This window comes from Rhinatrema bivittatum, chromosome 1 (genome assembly GCF_901001135.1).
Source record: "Rhinatrema bivittatum chromosome 1, aRhiBiv1.1, whole genome shotgun sequence".
Lineage (NCBI taxonomy): Eukaryota > Metazoa > Chordata > Amphibia > Gymnophiona > Rhinatrematidae > Rhinatrema > Rhinatrema bivittatum.
The window spans coordinates 17,622,866-17,644,137 of NC_042615.1; the positions used below are offsets into that span (position 1 = coordinate 17,622,866).

Consider the following 21,272-nt stretch of genomic DNA (forward strand, 5'->3'; position numbering starts at 1 on the left):
GTAAGATGTTCATAACCAATGGCTGTTAGAGCATCCGAAAGAGTTTAGCAAGTGTGTGACCAGGGTTTAATGTCCATGAAGTCACCTAAACTTATCGAAGGTTTACTCTGGTCTAGATTACTAACAAAAAATTCTATAATTGGTGAAACATTGTGGTCTAATATTCCAGGCGGACAGTATAATAGACATATTTGCAAGTCAGAGGACTCAAAAATGGCGATTTCATATTGGTGTGTGAGTTGTTTTGGCAGTAGTTTCATCTTCATTTTTTTTTTTTTTATAATTAACACAAGACCTCCCCCCCCCATATAATGCTCTAGGTAAAGAGAAAATGTCATATTGGTCGTTAGTAATTTGATTTATTATAACGTTGTCAGTATTTTTTAACCAGGTCTCAGTAATAGCAAAAAAGTCAGGTTTACAGTCAGTTAATAAAGTCTGCTATTAAAATAGATTTTTTTAGTAAGCGATTGTGCATTAATTAACAGAAATGATAGGAGAAAATAGTTAGCCAGTAAGTCCTTGATAGGAATTGATATCACAGTTCGGTGAGTAGATTTTCTTGCTTTGTTTGCTGTTGAATTTACCTTTAGACTACTATGAGTTTTTGTATTGTAGGCTCCTCGATAAATAGACAGCGGAATTGGAAGGCATTGTTAGTATTGCATGTTGTTGGTTCGCAGCAATGTATTAGTAGTCAGTTCAGCACTAAGGGGCGCACTTCCAGGCTATATATATACAGCCCAACCTGTATGGGGCTGTTATGGCCCATGCTGATGGGGCTTGTATCCTGAGGAGGTCTGGGCCTGTGTTGAGCAGCTGGGAAGTGCAGTGGCAGACAGCATGGAGGGAGGTGCTGCAGGATAAACTATAGATGTCCCACCATTGTAGTGGAAATGGTCCTGCCCCGTGGCTGGGAGAGGGAGAAAGCCAGCAGCTGAACCGGTCCCATGAGGGTGAAGGAGAGAAGGGACGGATCTATGGCCGTGATCCTTGCAGTTTGTTCCGGGCTCCCGTGGTGACATTCAGTACTGCAGCGGCAGCCTTAGAGGCTGCTGCTAGAGGGAGCCAGTCTTTGGCGTTGGGGGCCCTGGAAAAGTCCTTGGTGCAACGAGCAGAGTCAGACCACAATAAGAAGTTGACGATGACATCACTTTTGTTTTCGCTGCAGGCATGGGGCCAACATTTAAAATGAAATAAAAATAATTGTTTTAAAATTATAAAATCCACTGATCTGTGGTAGGGGTAACCTCCACAGGTGGTGGCCACATCATTTTTATGGCCCCGACTGGACCCTGACGATCCCGATAAAAAAACGGAATTTAAAACCTAAAAATTGCCTATGAATGAATTGAGTGTAGTGGTCATCAGTGGACATATTGAGGATACCTGTCCTGGCCATGAAATTGTGTTTTGGGACATTTAAAGTGCCAGAACACACCAAAATACAGCGGGCATTAAAAGTCCTTAAATAGTGTAAAAAGCATCAAAACAAGGTAGACTTAATGGAGGATATTACCACTAAATCCTTTTTTGATTTGGGAAAAAAGTGTCCAAAAGTCAGGATTTGGTGTCCTGCTCTTTTGTGCCCCTTAGTAAAGGGAGTGAGCAGCTCTGTAGGAACAGGTTCCTGGAACAAGCCATACTTATCATAATGTTCAGATAGAAGTGCAACCTGAAAACAGGGGAACAGAATAATAAGTGGGGAGTCTATACAGTGCTGAAGTCCTTGGAAGAACTTTAAACCCCACCAGCCAGATAAAGAGCACTAGGGCAGACATTGCATAAGTACTATAAAGAAATATAAAATGTCTTTAAGAATATCTACATTAGAATTCCAAGTCTACTATAAGATAAAAGCACAGAAAATATTTTAGTGACATTTGAGAGAAAGTGTATAACACATACCAGCTCTGATTAATAATTTCTGTGTGCAAAAGTCAATCAATTATTGTTTATTTTTACACAGTTCACTTAGCAACACTGTAGCAGCATCTTGAGAAGAACTACGAGAATAGTGTAGGTTACATGCCATTTTTTAATTTAAAGTTAGGGAAAGAATGTAGCTACAGACAACGCACACTATCAGGAGACAGAAGAAGAGTCGTCACAGAGCATTGACCCAGTGCCCCCTCTAGCTGCGCCAGCCACGCCCACGAGCTCTTGTTTCGCTAGCCTCGATGGAGGGGTCGAAGACATCTATCACCTAAGTGTATACATGATATAGAAAAGTTTAGCTAGACAAGGGAAAACTTTTGGAATTACAGACAAAAAAAAATCCCAAGAGAAAACACAGAGACAACAGAAACCTGCCTCAGCAGAGAAAAGTATTGACATTAGTAAAAGAAAATGAAATAAAAAGAGATCCAACTACACAAAATAATTTTACATATCACTAGCCTCACAGAAACCTTTCTCCAAAAGAAACAGGAACTCCTGAAAAGAAAAAGTGAACAAAGAATCACATTCTTGGAAAAACAACACTAGAATATCAACTTAAGCTAACACCTGAAAGAAACATTAGAAAAAAAAGAAAAAATATAGAGAATCCTTATCTGATAGTATAACTCCTGTGTTGTATTTGCAGTCTTCATATAATTATTTTAAGATAAAGAGATATCTTTCCTAATATACAAAGAGAGTTGTTGATTTGGAATTGCTTATTGACAAGATTCAGCTGATTGAAGAGGGTCCTGCTTTAATAAAATTTTAGAGTTGTTTTGCTAAATTATCGCCAAATGACTACTGATTCCATCTAATTAAACATTTACAAGTCTCGATCCCCGGGAGACTGGCTGGGAGGAGGGTTCAGTCCCTTGTTTTCTTTTCTAATCCTCACTCGCTGCATAACATCTGAAATCCTATTGATACTATTGCTACCTTAGCCACTGAAGCGGGGAAGTCTCTACATCAAGAGTGATGGGTTATAATATATTAATACATGCATTTGCTTGCAAATCAGCTCATTTTGATAACTGCATTGTTCCGACGGTTTCAGGAGGTGGGGTAACGCAGAATTTGTAATTCCGTATGTTACCCCTGCGGTAAGACATGTACTGCACAGTAGTGCCATACCAGGGCTTAGTAAATGACATCCTTCGATTGTACATCTTCTGGGGACAGGGAAATACCTATTATATCAGAGTGTAACTCACCTTGAGTCACCAAAGAAAAGCATAAGCTAAATCTAAAAGAAATAAATGATTTATACTGCTTGTCCTCAAAGAAAGCAAAGTTGCTTAATGTAACAGATGTTCTCCAAGGACAGCAGAATAATCAGCTACATAAACTCTTCATCCTTCTTTTATGGAGTTGTTCAAATAAACTATATTCTAGAACTGGAGAGGGCCTCATGAGGTAGTAGTGTATGTGTAGAAAAAGCTTTTCCAGAACTCTTGCTGCCATTGAATGATGTCATCCACATGATAACTTTGCTTTCTGATGCTGCTGAGACTTCTGAGTTTTTATTTTTATGGCTTCTCATTTTATTTGAGCGATATTTGATTTTTCAGGTCACCAAAAAGAGGCATACTCTTCCTAACCCATTTAATTTAGGAAGCTTGAAAAAGAATCTTTCAGAGAAGGAAACAGAGGAACTGTATAACACTATCAAGTAAGTTGAGGGTTTTACACTCTCCAGATAGAGAATATTAATGTGCCTTCCTCTGGATTACTAAATAGAGATTGGAAGATTGCTGGACTTGATGTCTTCTCACTCAACCAAATCATCTGTCTATTTGTAACAGAGTGGGTGAAATGAAGTTCCTTTTCATGAACTGTAAATGCAGTACAAAATGATCCCATGACTATGCATTATGATTAATGGCTGTCCTGTCTGCTGGGTGCTTTCATGCTCATATTTGCTTGTTTAGGAAGGCAAAAACTCCTATTGGTCAAAACACCTGCCAGACAAAATGAATACAGTTCTAGCATAGACCGTTTGTTTTTCAACTAGCAGTAATACTGTAAAAATAGGCCAGAGAAAAAATAAAAAGTTACTCTTTTTTTAATCATTTTCTTTATACTTTTATTAGCACTACATTTTAGATGTTTGGCAGTTTTGAGGCACTAAGCCGTCTTTATGTTTCTGGGCTGTCTTTATGTTTCTGTATTTAGTAACATAGTAAATGGTGGCAGATAAAGATCATCCAGGCTACCCACCAAGTTTATTGGGGTTGTAACTGCCGCTCTGTGCAGGTTAGCTCCCATGCAGGATAGTAACTGCAGCTTCAAGCAGATTACCCTCATGCAGGAATATTATACTTAAAATTATCAGAGATTAACCCATTTCTTCATTTTCATCTTGTAGACATTAGGGATCCTCTGTGTTTCTCCTAGAACAAGCAGGATGGTAGTCCTCACATGTACGTGACATCATCAGATGGAGCCCAGGACAGAAAACTTTTGTCAAAGTTTCTAGAAAATTTGACTGGCAGACTGAGCATGCCCAGCCTGCTCCTATTCGCTCGTCTACGCAACGTCCCCCTTCAGTCTCTTCTTTTCTGCGGTGCAGTAGCTTCGCAGTTGTGGAGCTCCAAACCCTTGAAGTGTTGTTTCAGGGTTTTTCTTTCTGCATCGGGTCCCCCTTTGCATTCAGTTCCCTGTAGGTACCCTTGGATTTTGCCTCCGCAATTCGCGGTCGATTCCCGACTCCCATTTGTGGGTCCCCGTCGGTCATAGACCGTGTGCCGGCCTCTTTTTCAATGGCGTTGTCGGGTTTTTGACGGTGCCCCCAATGCCTGCGGACCATGTCCATCACGGATCCGCATGAGGTATGTATCCTCTGCCTGGGGGCCTTGCACGAAGTCTGAGGGTGTCGTTTGTATGACCAAATTACCCCCAAAGGGCGTTGTGCTTGCCTAGACAAAATGGAGAGATTTTTGGCTCTCCAAAACCTTCCACTTGGGCGTCGGTATCCTTCACGCCTAGGGAACTATCCCTGTCTCTTCCCATAGTGGTCCCGCTGTCCAGTACCCCTAAGGATCGCGGAGAGGGAGATCGATCCTTGGTGGTCTATCCCTTCCCCCTAACCTCGGGGTCGTCATCGTCCTCGGCACCAGGGAAAGACCGGGCCGAGAACCGGAAACCCAGGAAGCATTGACACCGGTCACCGTCCCGACACGGCTCCAGTTCCGGAGCGGCATCGGCAGTTGCCAAGCCGCCACTGAAGCGGCACCGGCCACTGGAGACCCCATCCTCCAGTGCCCCTAGTAGCCCAAGGCGTTCCCCACCAGCAGCAAGGCTGGGCGTCATGCCCCCTCATGATTCCTATGAGGATGTGCCGGCGATGCCTCATCCCCCTCCATCAGTCCTCACCACACAGGACTTCCAGGAGGAGTTGGACCGCGCGCTACAGAGTGTCGAGCTCCCGGTGCCACCAGCCCCAATACCAGTGCCTGAGTCTCCGCCTTCCATGCTCGCACCCCTGCAAGAGTGTCTGGATGTCCTTCTTGGTGCCCTACCGATGCAACCGGTGCCCGAGAGGCCCCCGATGCCTCCTCACCCACTGATGCCCTGCACAGGAGCAATCCCGATTCCTGGATCCTCCAAGGAGGATGAGGCCACGGGGACCGGGCGACCATGCTTGCGGGTCCCCCCAGTATACCATGGCCAATGCTCCCCTCGATGCCCAAGGGCCCATCGATGCCATATGTGCCTCCAAGGCCCTCCGTGCCCAGACCCTAGTGGGTATGACCCGTGGGGCGATGACTCCTTGGATGCATCATCCGAGTACTCTGACCCCCTCTCGGAGCCTTCCCCTCCAGAGGAACGGCGTCACACCCCGCCCGAGAACCTATCTTTCGCCAGCTTCGTGAGAGCAATGGGAGAGGCCATCCTCTTCTAACTCCTGTCGGAGGAGGACTCCCTTCATAAGATGCTGGAGGTCCTCCAGTTCATTGACACTCCAAAGGAGGTTGTGGTGGTGCCGGTCCTCGACATCTTTAAAGAGCTCCTCCTCCGCATGTGGGAACACCTGGTATCGGTGGCCCCGGTGAACAGAAAAGTTGATGTGACTTACCTGGTTCAACAGACTGTTGGCTTAGAATGGCGGCACTTACCCCACCAGGAAAAAAATGTAAAAAAAGTGGCCAGTAGTCAGGTTAGGAAAATGGACGCTTGATTAACGAGCGTCCATTTTCTTAACTTGTGGCTGTGCATTTGTTAGGAAAACGGACGCTCATAAAATTGAACATACGTTTTCCTTACCCGCACTGACAGCCACCTCTCCTGGGTGCCTGCTGCTGCGGAGTTGCTAGGGGCGCACAATTTCCCCTAGCGCCTCCTTTTTACCACAGCAGCCCATTTATATATTACAACCGGTGCTCCAGAGAGGTGCATCGGCGCACATAATGAGAACGGGTGCTCAATCATGAGCGCCCATTTTTTGTGCACTGATATTGTTTCTCTCTCTCTCTCAGTGAGACAGAGAGAGAGCAAAGCTTAAAGGAAACAGATAAGTGCATGCTCTAGTAGAATTTAGCCAGGCCTGCGCTCATGTATGCAAAGTAACAGAAAGATACAGAAAAGAGAAAAAGAACAAAGAAGAAATAAATAAATAAAGGAGAAACTATTCTATTTACCTTGAATAGAACTTCACTGTATGAGCAGATTGAAGATATAAAAAACAAAAGAAGACACAAACCTGACTATGAGCCCTCTGAGGATAGGGAAATACCTACTGTAGTTGAATGTAATCCGCTTTGAAGTTCCTGAAAAGCAGAAAATAAATCAAAATAAATTTAAAATAAATAATAAACTGTACAGAGGCACTGGATGACTCCATGGATTTCCACAGGTTTACAAAGTTTTTCAACAGTTCAAATCCAGCTCAGGTTGATAGTAACTGAAAGTTATTCCTGTTTAAAAATCATTGGGTGGTTCATGTGAAATGACTTGGCAATCTCAGTCGATTTTTCAGTGGAAAAGTGTCCACCACAAAAATACCTACCATTACAGTTTGGTACTTGTTGGTAATCTTAGCAGAGAGATCAAGATATAAAAGACATGAAAGATAAATTTCCCTCTCTGCCTTAGGAATGGCTCTTTCAGAGCAGGGTTAAGGCATGTTGACAGGAGTGTATAGGGATGTTTGCACTAAAAGGTGAATTTTAAAAGCTGAAATAAGCCAAAATTAGGAGACGTGCAAATATGTCGGGCCAGCATGTACTGAGGGATTTTAAAAGCGGGCCAGATACACGCGCATATATGAAAAGTTTTTTTAAAAGGGGCAGAGCATGGGCATTCCAGGATTTAATGAAAACAAAAAGAGCAGGGCAATCCCACAAATAATATACACTAGGAAAAGGGAAGACCATATAATTACTTAGAAAAGATTGCCCACTTAAATGTTATTTTTGTTCTATTTTTGTATTCAATTTTTTCAAATATTTTAAAAGGAAAAGTGAACCGCATCAGCAAGCCAGTCAGTGTATCTCCTATAATATGGAGATCACTCGTTCTTCTCAATCATTTGCAGTCACTTCTATGTGAGGTCCATATTTCAAATTAGATTCAAAGATTTAGGCTCATTCTCCAAATGAATGTTAAATCGCCAAAAGAGGCGAATATCAGACCACAGTGCAATTTTGACGGCTTGAGCTGCAGGTGGATGGGCTCAACCACGGCCGAAGTTTCACTCGTAAGCTTCTTCAGGAGCCAAAACTTATCAAAAGTTTAAATTGTCTACCGACAAGGTCGAAATTCTCTAATACTTCCGTCTGATATGAGAATAAAGGAGCCGAAAGTTTCCAGAGCCTGTAGGTATTATCTTCTGCTGTGTGGTTTTTTTTTTCCAGTTTCTGTCGATTATTAAATCGGGACCAGAAGGTCAAAAAAGCAAACAGAATGTTAGGAATTATTAGGAAGGGAATGGTTAATAACATGGAAAATGTCATAATGCCTCTATATCGCTCCATGGTGAGACTGCACCTTGAATATTGTGTACAATTCTGGTCGCCGCATCTCAAAAAAGATATAGTTGCGATGGAGAAGATACAGAGAAAGGCAACCAAAATGATAAAGAGGATGGAACAGCTCCCCTATGAGGAAAGGCTGAAGAGGTTAGGGCTGTTCAGCTTGGAGAAGAGACGGCTGAGGGGGGATATGATAGAGGTCTTTAAGATCATGAGAGGTCTTGAAGGAGGAGATGTGAATCGGTTATTTACATTTTCGAATAATAGAAGAACTAGGGGGCATTCCATGAAGTTAGCAAGTAGCACATTTAAGACTAATAGGAGAAAATTCTTTTCCACTCAACGCACAATAAAGCTCTGGAATTTGTTGCCAGAGGATGTGGTTAGTGCAGTTGGTGTAGCTGGGTTCAAAAAAGGTTTGGATAAGTTCTTGGAGAAGTCCATTAACGGCTTATTAATCAAGTTTGCTTAGGGAATAGCCACTGCTATTAATTGCATCAGTAGCATGGGATCTTCTTAGTGTTTGGGTAATTGCCAGGTTCTTGTGGTCTGGTTTGGCCTCTGTTGGAAACAGGATGCTGGGCTTGATGAACCCTTGGTCTGACCCAGCATGGCAATTTCTTATGTTCTTACTCTTCAGCAACTCTCCGCCAGCCCTTCTGAAAGCCCTTCTGCCACCAGAAGGTCTTCCAGGTCAGGCTCTTGCAAGCCCTTCTCTGTCCAAAGAAGTACGTCCCTCCAGCTGCCCGCACTCAGCCACCTCGACTCAGTCCCAGAGGCCACGGCCGGCAGCAGCGGATACCGAGGGCCCAACCAGCCCCCAACAGACCCCGTCCGCCCGCTTTTGACTGATGGCGAAGGGCCATGAGCCAAACGCTGGTTCCCATGGCTGCCGATCCCCCAGTCAGTGGTAGGCTCCTTTGTTTTGCCCACCGCTGGGAAGCGATCACTTCAGACTGTTGGGTCCTCTCCATTGTCCGCCAGGATTACCGCCTAAACTTCAGCAGGCTCCCAGAGACTGCTTCCCCATGTCCATCGTGGGATTCGTCTGCCCATCAGGTTGTCCTCCAATCAGAACTTTCCACCCTTCTAGCAGCTACTGTGGTAGAACCCACAGTAGCTGCTAGAAGGGTAGAACCGGTTCCCTGTGAACAATGAGGGCACAGCTTTTACTCGAGATACTTCCTGGGATGGCCCCTGACCTCCTATCGCAGAACCAGGGCTCCTTGTGCCACCCGAACCTTTGGGCCCTGGCCCTCACGGTGTAGATGTTGAGTGCATGATCCTCCAGCCACTGCAGTTCTCGGACGGGGTCTTTAGGGTCTTGATTGAATCCCAGAAACCTTCCATTCGGATGTCTTACAGGTTAAAGTGGAAGCGTTTCTCCATCTGGTGCAGGGGCCCTTGGACTGGACTCTTTCTCTTGCCCGATCCTCCGCACCTGTCCGAGTCTGGCCTCCAGATCAGTTCGGTCTGAGTACACCTCAGAGTCTACCACCAGGGAGTCGCTGGGGCACCCATTTCAGTTCAGCCACTGGTTGGGCGCTTCATGTGGGGCCTGGTCCAACTGAAGCCTCCGCTTCGCCTGCCGGCAACCCCGTGGGATCTCAATGTGGTCCTGGCGAGGCTCATGTGGCATCCGGTCAAGCCTCTCAAATCCTGTGACCTGAAGTTCCTCACCTGGAAAGTTATGTTCCTGGTGGCGATCACTTCCGCTCGCAGGGTGAGTGAGATCCAGACCCTGGTTACGTATGCTCCGTACACGAAATTCTTCCATGATTGTGTGGTGCTGTGCACGCATCCAAAATTTCTACCAAAGGTGACCGCTTTTCACATCAACCAGTCAATCATCCTACCCACATTCATCCACACGGCCTCATGCCGACCTGGGAGAACGTGCTCTCCACACCTTGGACTGCAAGCAGACACTCGCTTTCTACTTAGACCATACAGCAAGTCACAGACAGTCCACCCAGCTCTGTGTCTTTTGATACCAACAGGCTAGGAACAGCAGTGGGGAAGCAGACCCTATCCAACTGGCTAGCGGATTACATTGCATTGCCTTCTACGAGCAGGCAAGCTTCCAGCTGGTTGGCAGGGTGAAGGCTCACTGTGTGCATGCTATGGCGGCGTCAGTGGCCCATCTGTGTGCGGTCCCTGTTGCCAAAATCTGCAGGGCCGTGACCTGGAGTTCTCTTCATACATTCGCAGCCCACTACTGTCTTGACAGGGATAGTCACCAGGACAGCGCTTTTGGCCAGTCTGTCCTCTGCAATTTATTCCAGTCCTGAACCCAGCTGTCCTCATCGTGCTTTCTGTGGGGCTAGACTGTCCCTGTTTCCCACAATGCCACACGTTGGTACCTTGTTCGGCCACTGTGGGTCCCTCTGTTCACAGGGGGAAGTCTGGTGCTCTGTAATCACTCACATGTGAGGACTACCATCCTGCTTGTCCTAGAGAAAGTGCAGTTGCTTATCTGTAACAGGTGTTCTCCTAGGACAGCAGGATGTTAGTCCTCAGGAATCCCGCCGGCCTCCACATGATGTTGGGTTCACCCTCAGTTTGTTACGTTATTTTTCTTGCTCATATTTTTTGCTATGTTACGAGACTAAAGTGGGCCCTCGCATGGATGTGCGGATAGCAGCAGGCTGGGCATGCTCAGTCTGCCAGTCAAAGTTTCTAGTGCCGGGCTCCATCTGATGATGTCACCCACATGTGAGGACTAAGATCCTGCTGTCCTAAGAGAACACCTGCTACAGGTAAGCAACTGCGCTTTATTCCATGTGCTTTTCAATTCTTTTACTGTACTTGTCTTCACCACCTCTTCAGGGAGGGCATTCTATGCATCCACCATCCTTTCCATTCTTGAATGTGTGAATTATGAATATGTGTTCTTAATTAGTTCTTGATTGTGTCATTGAGAGATAAACACAGCAACCACATGACCATATTTGGGATATCTGTGCTTTTTGATGGAAGTGACGGGCATCTGTTGATAGTACTTGAGACAAATGGTCAGTAGAAGGAGCTCACCTCATTTGTTTATTGATGAGAGGTAATTTTTTCAAAAACCAAATAACTCTTGTGCTAATTTTGGTGTTGCATTTGGTGATCCGTGGGTCTGCCCCACAAACTGCTGTGCTTACCTCAAACCCCAAGCAGTGACCAGCAACTCCTGATGCCAGGGGAGGCCCCCATGTAGACACAAGGTAGGCTGCCGCGCTCAACCAATCCCCAATACATTGCTGGATGAGACGCCGCCAGCTTCCAAGATGGCTGACCCTAGGTGCGCGCACGCCCGACCTGCTGTGATTTAAAGGTCCCGTGGTGGGAAATCCCCGACAGTGCATCCGAATGACATTGGGAGCCTTGGCCTATGAAAGGCCCATTCACCCTGCAGTCCTTGCTTCAACAATAGGTCCAGTACAGCTTGTAGAGAGAGTTGCCTCAGCATTCCTGCCTGTGTTCCTGATCTCCTGTGTCTTCTGTTCCAGTGGTCTTTATCTTCCATTGTGTGGTCAGTCTCCAAATCTTCTGTGTCCTCTTGTCTCCTTGTCTGCCCATCTGTGCTGTTCCTTGCCTGCCTGTCCATCCCACCTTCCCTTGGATGGATTTCTGGTTCTGACTTTGGCCTGCTTCTTGGACTCTACTTAAATTCTGACTGCCACGGACCACTGCCTGATTCTTGACTATACCTGAACTCTGCCTGCCACTGACCACTGCCTGATTCTCGAATACATCTGAACTCTGCCTCCCACTGACTAGTGCCTGATTCTCGATCATCTCCAAGGATTTTCAGCTTGTCAACAGAGGCATTCGCCTAAGACTTGCTGGCCCGACAGCCAATCTAAGGGGAACGTGGGCTGGTATAGATGAAGCTCCAGTTGGGGAAGGCTGATATGTACAGACCAAGAGCAGGATCTTGGGGTGATAGTTTCTGGCAATCTGAAGATGGCGATGCAGTGTGCCAAGGTGATAGCTAAAGCTAGAAGAATGCTGGGCTGCATAGAGAGAGGAATAACCAGTAAGAAAATAGAGGTGGTGATGTCCATGTACAGGTCTTGGGGAGGCCTCACCTGGAGTACTGTGTTCAGTTCTGGAGCCCTTATCTCAAAAGGGATAGAGACAGGATGGAGGCGGTCCAGAGAAGGGCTACCAAAATGGTGTGGGGTCAGTATCAGAAAGCATGATGAGAGACTGTAGGTTATGAATATGTATACCCTGGAAGAGAGGAGGCACAGGGGTGATATGATGCAGACCTTCAGATACCTAAAAGATTTTAATGATGTACATAGTCAAACCTTTTCCGTTGGAAAGAAATCAGTAGAACTAGGGGTCACGATATGAAACTCCAAGGAAGACAACTCATAACCAACATCAGAAAATATTTCTTCACGGAGAGGGTATTGGATGCCTGAAATGCCCTTCCGGAGGAGGTGGTGAAAACCAAAACATGAAATAATTCAAAAGAGCATGGAATAAATACTGTGGATCCCTAAAGGCTAAAGGATGGAAATGAAGAAAAGAGTGAGAGTAACTTGATGTTGTGGCGGTTATTACCCTTAACCAATAAGCTTTGATACTGTTGATGCAACTCCGCCATTGCTCTCTGCTTCAACGGCAGGGGGAAAAGGGGAATTGGATTAATTCAGCAACCGAGGGCCCTGACTTTTACGGTCTAGATAAACAAGTATGGGGGTAACTTGCTGATGCGGCAGTTACTACCCTTAGCCAATAAGACTGGTACTTTGATGTAACTCAAACATTGCTCTCTGCTTCAACTGCAAGGCATAATGGGGAATTGGATTCAACTACAATCAACAAGGGCTAGTGTGGGAAACTGATAAACAAGGGAGTAATGGGGAATTGGATTCAAACAGCAACCAACGAGGGCCCTGACTTAATGTTCTGGGAAACAGATAAGCATGGGGTAATCTACATGGCACAGCAGATTCTACCATAAGCTTACTGGGCAGACTGGATGGACCATTTGGTCCTTTTCTGCTGTCATTTCTATGTTTCTATGACCCGGCGGATGTCACAGCTCTACAGGCCATTCCATGTCTCGCACACAAGCTGCAAGAACAGCAGGGGTTCCTAGAACTTTTGGCATCCTCCATGGTGCAACTCACCACACAGCTAGATACAGCCGCAGCTTTGGCAGCCCTGAGCCTCCACCACCTGCAATTCCTTTACCCATAGCATCTACTCGCCCCATTCCGCAGCTGCCGCTCCACCCCGGTATGCCAGGAACCCAAGCAATGCCGTGGGTTCCTAAATTAGTGCTACATGCACTTTATGCTACAAGCAGTGATCTTCCCAGATGATGTGGTGAAGACCACACATATCCTCTCTCTCCTGGATGGCAAGGCCCTGACTTGGGCCTCTCCTCTCTGGAAGCACTCGGATCCAATCCTACACGACCTGCAGCAGTTCACCATTGCATTCATGAAGCTCTTTGAAGAGCCAGGCCAGGTGGCCACTATGGACTCAGAACTTCTGCATCTGTGCCAGGGCACCTGGTCCCTAATGGAATATGCCATCGAATTCCGGACCCTGGTGACAGAACTTGACTGGAGGGAAGACTGTCTCCACAGCATTTTCCTGGAGGGCCTATTCCCCAGGATCAAAGATTAACTAGTGGCTCGAGACCTTCCAGTGACCTTACAGACAAAATAGACAGTCATCTTCGACAATGGGCTAGGGAGGCTAGACCTCCCTGTAGAGCCATTATGCTGGCCCCAATCTTCCAGTGACCGCTATATTCACTTACTCCTGCTCTGTCTACCGTGGGCCTCTCCGACGAACCCATGAGGTTAGGCTGAAGCCACCTAGCACCCAAAGAGAGGCTCCGCCACCGGCAATTGGATCTGGGCCGGTATTGTACAGGCAAGGGCCACCTACCAGCCCAATGGGCGCTGAAACCAGGAAAATCCAGAGCCTAGGATCTGGCGGATAGATGATCCTAGGTTACACCACACCTGCTCCCCAGCAAATACTTAGTGACCATCACAATGGGCTACTTGAATTTCTTCACTCAAACACTGGCCGCAGATAAAGCCAAAAGAACTACTGATGCCCACAAGAGGCCCACTCCCCAGTTTAAGGTAGGCGAGAAGGTTTGGCTGAGCACACGTCATATACATCGGAGATTGCCTTCCATTCTCCTTGCTCCTCATTACGTCTGTCCCTTTCCAATACTTCGCCAAATAGGACCTGTGTCCTATCAACTAAGGATGCCAACAACACTGGGCATACATAATGTCTTCCATGTTTCCCTGTTAAAGCCACTGGTGCTCACTTGGCCCTCTAGGACACCTCCAGAACTGCAAGAGGTAACCAGCGAAGATAATGCCATTTATGAAGTGGAGGAAATCCTGGATGCTCAATTTAGAGGCAAAAAGTTGGAAAATGTCCTCTCATGGAAGGGGTACAGCCCAGAGGAGAACTCTTGGGAACCTGCCTCCAACATTCTGGATCCCAATCTACTAAAAGATTTCCATGCCCATCATCCCAGGAAACCGAAACCCTCAAGGAGAAGTTTAAGAGGTGGGGTACTGTTGCGTCTGGCAGTCTGCAGCTCTGCCCCACGAATCACCACACTTATCTCCAGCCTCGAACTGTGACCAGCAATTCCCAATGCTGGGGGAGTCTGCCATGTAGACGCACAGTAGGCTGCCTTGCTCAACTAGGCTCCGACATCGAAACTACATGCTAGCAAAACACCTTGCTCCCACATGCAAAACACAAACAGACCCTCACCAAATACAGAATAATTGACCACAAATTAAAAAGAAACATGGAGACTAAACGCTGAACTAAAAACCCGAAAATCCATACAAATTCTACAAAACACAGCAGCTAGAATACTAACTGGTAAAAGAAAGAGGGACCACATCACGGAAACTCTGGCACAATTACACTGGTTACCCATAGAACACAGAACACAGTACAAAGCCCTGTGTACAATACATAAATTAATACCCGATGAAAAAGCAGACTGGCTGGACACAGCATCACGGGTACACGTCCCCCATAGAAATCTAAGATCAGCTAACAAAGCACTCTTAACCATTCCCTCAATAAGAACAGCAGGACTAACCCAAGTAAGAGAAAAGGCTCTATCCTTAGCTGGTCCTACTCTCTGGAACACTATGCCACTAGAGATCAGATTACAAAGAGACCTCAAAACTTTTAAAAAGAGTTTAAAAACCTGGCTTTTTAAACAAGCATTCTACAAAGAGAGTGGAGAATAGAAAGAATGCAGGCACAGGCAGAAGAACATCAAGCACACAGTAATGCTCTCAACACATGCATTACAAAAGGATTTTTGTATCTCACAGTTAACTTAATAGTATTACGCAGAACATGAGAATTATACCTGTAAAGAAGTAACTTACGTGTATATATGGTCAAATCTAACTCACCCTTCAAACAAGTTTTTAATTAGACATGATGTAACCGAACCCTTTGGCACTTGTTAAAATGTACCAATGTACACGTTCACCTACTAAATTTATGTGCCTATATGTAAACCGTTGTGATGGTATATAACTAAACAATGGTATAGAAAATATTTTAAATAAATAAAAATACTCTTCTTGCACTATAACACCAAGGAAATAAAAATAATTGCATTTTCTCTGTATTGTAAAAAATAGAACTATTGAGATGCACATTTCCCAAAATGACACAGAGAAAATCAAATTATTCCCACTTTCCATCTCAGAGAAACAGAAACAATAGTCTCTCTCCTAGTCCTTCCAGTCCCCAAGTCTTGCTTTGCAGCCCCTTCCCTTTCAGCCAGATTCATTTTCAGTGCAGTAATGCAAAAACAGAAACATTCCTCATAAAGTAAAATCAAGAAATATAAATCAATCATAATAGTAAATCTTATTAATAAAAATATTTCAAAACAAATGAATAAAATACCCAATAAATAAAAAGAATAAAGATAAAAAAAACCCCCTTTAAATGTGTCCCAAAAATCAATTAAATATTTCAAAACAGCAGACATATCAAATAACCCCCAACAGTTAAAACTAATAAGGATAAAACATGTCTCCCACTCCATCCCTGGGAACTTTTGATTTCCAATAACTCTGAGATTGTCATGTCTTAGTGGAGTGGGGGGGGGGGGGGGGCAGCAGGGGATTGGAGCGCACACATTTTCTTCTCCCTCATATATAATTTTCCATGCTGGGGCTAATTGCTGGAGGAAGGATGAGAACTCCTCTAGCACATCGCAATCTGGCACCATGCGGAGCTTCTAATCGTTGGCTGGAGTATGGGAACCCCCACCAGAGCATAACAATCCGGCACCGCACTGGGCCTCTAATCACTGGCTGTGGAGTTGGAACCTCACAAGCGCATCACTAGTCAGTGCTGTGCGGAGATTCTGAATGCTGGTGATGGGATGGGATCCCAGATAGCGTGGCACAACATGGCGCATACTACCTATGGCTGAAAAAACTTTTTGAAAACGTCAAGACCCTGACTGCGTGCCACTTTTCAGCTCAGCAGCCTTTCCACCCCTGCTCCCGTTGTTCCTGCTCGACTCCCAAAATGCCACATTAGCTATGCCACTGTCTTAAAAGTGAGCTAGATAAGTTTATTCGGCTAACTTTAAGACTGTTCTTTTGCTGCCCTAAAGTTATCTGGTTGTGTTAGCTGTATAACACTGAAAATCAGAAATTATCCAACGAATCATAGCCTAAAAATGATTTATCTGGCTAACTTTTAACTGGATAAGCAAGGGAAATAAAACTGAAGAGTTAAAAACAACTTTTTGTAGGTACTGATATCACTGTTGGTGTTTATGGTAATGCTCATGTCAATATCCCATTTCCACAATAGCATGAGCATGCTGATATAAAGAATAAGGCATTAGGGTTTACTCTTTATCTCAATAATGGTGCTGTACCTCTGCATATGGAAATCACTATGCATATCAATTTCTGTGGAGTAATCGTGGCACAGAAATTAATGTCCATGGTTAAGAATATCTCCATTGATTATGGCAACCCAGTTAACAACGGAAGTCAAATTTTAGCTGAATGTTTTTGCCCAGGGTGGCAGCAGGGTTGACCTTAGTGATAGTCATCTGTTTGAGCATGGACAATAATATAGAAATTGATCTACACACCATGTATATTGAACTATATACTTACATGATAGGCAAAAACAACCCCCTAGGCACACTACACAAAATGAAGGTGTATGCAAATAAAGCATATGGAAACAGAGTTAAAGATCTAAACAGGCATATACTAGAGGAAAGGTGCAATAAGAGCGATATGATCGAGACATTTAAATACCTCCAAGGTATCTTTGCACAGGAGGCAGGCCTCTTTCAACAGAAAGGAAGCTCTGGAACAAGGGATCATCAGATGGTGAAAGGGGGTAGGCTTGGGAGGAATTCAAGGAAATATTTCTTTATAGAGGGTAGTGGATGCATGGAACAGTATTCCAGTGGAGATGGTGGAGACAAGAATAGTATCTGAATCCAAGAAAGCATGGGATAAACACAGGAGATCTCTGAGGGAGTGGTTGCAAGTTATTGTGGATGGGCAGGCTACATAGGTCGTATGGTCTTTTTTGCTATTACATTTCTGTGTTTCTAAATAAAGGAAAATAGACACCTAAGTTACCATTATTTTGGTTTATTTAACCTTTACCTCAGCATCCCTAGGGTTTTATTTGATGAATAGCCACTATCTATTACTCTTTAAGTGAGCAACTGAATTTTTCTCACTATGCTATAAAGATCATTATTCATGCTCTAATATACCGCTCCCTGTGTGTTGTTTGAAAATAGTTCTCTCTCTCTTTTCCAAAATAAATAAAAATGGAAAAAAGGCCATAAAACTTTTTTTTAAATGATCCAAAAATTAATAAAACAAACCAAAATGAAAAAAATTTCTCTACACATCCCTAGTAAGTACCTTTGAATCTGTATTTCTGAATTGTAAAGTTATGGGGGTTTTGAGAAATGTGGGTTTAATTTCTAGCATCATATGAAACTTGGGTTGAAAAGTTTCAGATGTTCTTGAACGTAAATATTATATTTTCTTGTCGGTCTATCTCATGGGCTACTAAGTACAGAGATCCAGTGGCCATATTAAACCTTGAGAAAACAGGGTTCTCTCTAGGGTGTGGTACCTCTTCTGAGACCAGCAGAAGAATTAGCCAAAGGTTGATATATATGATCCTTCAGGACCACACAACTCCCCTGCCAACACCCCTCTTTTTCTTGTTATCTGTAAACATTCACAGGAGCAGCAACTGCAAAGCAAGTAATACAGGCCAGGCTTTCTCTGAAACTAAAATAGTTGTGTCTTTGCTTAAAGGCTCACGTCGGGTCCTGAAAACACCCTTTTCCACTATGTAAGTTTGGAAACAGCTCAAGGAATCTTTATTTGTCCAACACACAGAGAAGTGGCACAGCTCAGTGGTTCCATTCACCCTCAGCTAATCAAGAATTTCCATCGCTGCTGTCTGTCAATCCGCTCTGTCTTCCAACAGACTGTGCTTGACAAGGTAAGAGCAAAGAATGCTTGAGAGATCCTGCAACAGAATGACTTCTTTTCTTTTGTATTCTGTTGTACATGCAATTCTTTTCTAATATTTTTTCATTTCATCAAACCTTTTTGGTGAGAGTGAGGAAATAAGATGTCAAAATACCTTTTTGGTTCGAAAACTCTTTCCAACAAAAGACAATTGCCATGGAGACTGTAGCTCACCAGAGCTATCATGGCAGTCATATGATATCAGTTCCTTGGGTTATGGAACTTCTGATTACCTATTTTGTGGTAAATGGGTTCCAAAGAGTAAATCCAGCTGGATTTACGCGCGCAGGGGACTTGCGTGCCAGCGCGCCTATATTGCATAGGCCGCCGGCGCACCAAAGCCCCAGGACGCGCGTCGGGGGCGGCGCGGCATTCAGGGGCATTCTGGGGCGGGGCCGTGGGCATGGTGCCGGCCCAGGGGCGTTCTGGGGGCGTGGCCAAGGCCTCCAAATCAGCCTCCGGACCGGGGAATGGTTGCACAGTTGTGCACCCCCCTGCACGTGCGCCAACCCTGGATTTTATAACATGCACGCAACAGCGCGCGCATGTTATAAAATCGGGCGTAGATTTGTTCGCGCCAGGTTGCGTGAACAAATCTTCGCCCACGCATAACTTTAAAAATCTACCCCTATGTTTCTAGCAATCCTGGGAGGCTTTTGCTTCCATATGAAAGCGAAAATACGCTTTTGTGAGCATTTTAGAGCAGCAGTAGAAATGTGGATGGGCAACGATTGAAAAAAGTAACAAAGCCTTGGTAAAACGTTCATCTTGACAGGCGCTATTCTGCCCAGCCATGACAAAGTAAACCCCACCAGATATCAAAATCTTTAATTTTATTAGATGTTAGAGGTGTATAATTCAACCCAAACAAATCTTCAACATTGTTGCTAAGAAAAATACTCAGGTATTTGTTTTTCTTTTTGGCCCATTTAAAATGAAATGTCTTTCTTAGAAAGGATAACTGTTCAATGGGGACTGAGATATTGAGTAACTCCGATTTGCCAGATTTAATTTAAAGCCAGATACAGAGCTGAATTCTGTCAATGCTTCTACCACCCCTACTAGAGATTGTTTGGGTTTGTCAAGGTAAACAGAATATCATCCGCGAAGAGTGACAACTTGTAACTAGCAGAACCCACAGAAATCCGTGATACAGATTCCAAAGCATGAATCCGGATTGCCAAAGGCTCCAGAAATAACAAGGGACACCCCTGCCTAGTACCCCTTTGAATAGTAAAAAGATCAGAATAGGAGCCATTAACCTTAATACAGGCTTTTGGGACACTATAAAGCTGATGTAACCAATTGAGAAAGAAGGGCCCAAAATTCATCTTTTCTAGGGTGCGAAACAAAAATGGCCAATGCATCGTCATATGCTTTCTCAGCATAAACTGAGAGCAAAACAGTCGGTATCTGTTCTTTCCATACCCACCATATAAGGTCAATGATTTTATGCACGTTATTAGCCGCCATCTTGCCTGGGATGAAACCAGCTTGATCAGGGTGCACTAGTTTTGCCATCACTCTATTTACGTGGTTGGCCAGGACTTTGCTAAAATCTTAAGGTCTATATTAATTAATGAAATGGGTCTATAGGACCTGCACACCAAAGGGTCGTGGCCTGGTTTGGCCAAAATAGTGATACCTGCCACATTAGACCCTGAAAACAAAGGATTACCCAATTGCAAAGTGTTGAACATCGCCAGTAGGGATGCAACCAGTTCTGAAGAAAATTTCTTATAAAACCGAGCCGTGAAACCATCCAGTCCCGGGGCTTTATTTGGTTTGAGTTCCTTAATCCCCTGCAATATCTCAAGTTGTGTTATTTCTTTATCAAAAAATTGTTTATCCTCCTATGTTATACTCAGAAGATCCACATAATTTAAATAAGTATCTATCTGGTGATCAACAATGTTAGAATCAACCCTATATACCCCATAGAAATGCATAAACCTTTGCCGAATAGGCTTAGAAGAGGTCAACAAAGACCCATCTACATCTCGAATCCTGGTAATTTGGTTTTGGGCTATACGTTTTTTCAGCTTACAAGCTAAAAGCTGGCTAGCCTTGTTATCCCATTCAAAATGTTCTTGTTTAACTAGGTTAAGCTGTAATTAAATGGAGTCCATTTCTAAAGAATATAAAGCATTTCTTGCTTTTTGTAATTTGAAATACACTGAGGGCCGGATTTTAAATGCCCTGCGCGCGTAAATCCAGCTGGATTTACGCGTGCAGGGCCCTCGCGCGCCGGCGCGCCTATTTTGCATAGGCCACCGGCGCGTGCAAGTCCCGGGGCTTCGTAAAAGGGGCGGGGAGGGGGCATGTCCGGGGTCAGGGGCCGGTTCGGGCTGGGACCTGGGGAGTGGCGCCGGCCCGGGGGCATGGTCGAGGCCTCCGGACCAGCCCCCGGGTTGGGTGATGGCGCGCCAGCAGCCCGCTGGCACACGCAGATTTACGTCTGCTTTCAGCAGGTGAAAATCTGCCAACAAAAGGTAGGGGGGGGTTAGATAGGGCCGGGGGGATGGGTTAGGTAGGGGAAGGGAGGGGAAGGTGCGGGGGGGTGGAAAGAAAGTTCCCTCCGAGGCCGCTCCGATTTCGGAGCGGCCTTGGAGGGAACAGGCAGCGCGCGCCGACCCCGGATTTTATAAGATACGCGCGGCTACGTGCGTATCTTATAAAATCCAGCGTACTTTTGTTCGCGCCTGGTGCGCGAACAAAAGTACGTGCTCGCGCAAAATTATAAAATCTACCCCTGAATGAGAAAGCTCCAGCTTATGGAGCACAGCTAATG

At 44.9% G+C, this 21,272-nt stretch overlaps 1 protein-coding gene across 4 annotated transcripts in view; it reads left to right on the forward strand.

The window, feature by feature from the left end:
- Positions 1-21,272, forward strand: part of INTU (inturned planar cell polarity protein) — a 257,263-nt gene that overhangs the window by 209,520 nt on the left and 26,471 nt on the right. For all 4 annotated transcript variants that reach the window (XM_029589506.1, XM_029589682.1, XM_029589593.1 and 1 more), the window contains exons 13-14: positions 3,513-3,613; positions 18,263-18,452. In XM_029589506.1, coding sequence (XP_029445366.1) covers positions 3,513-3,613; positions 18,263-18,452 — 291 coding nt within the window. The remainder of the gene's footprint in view (positions 1-3,512; positions 3,614-18,262; positions 18,453-21,272) is intronic.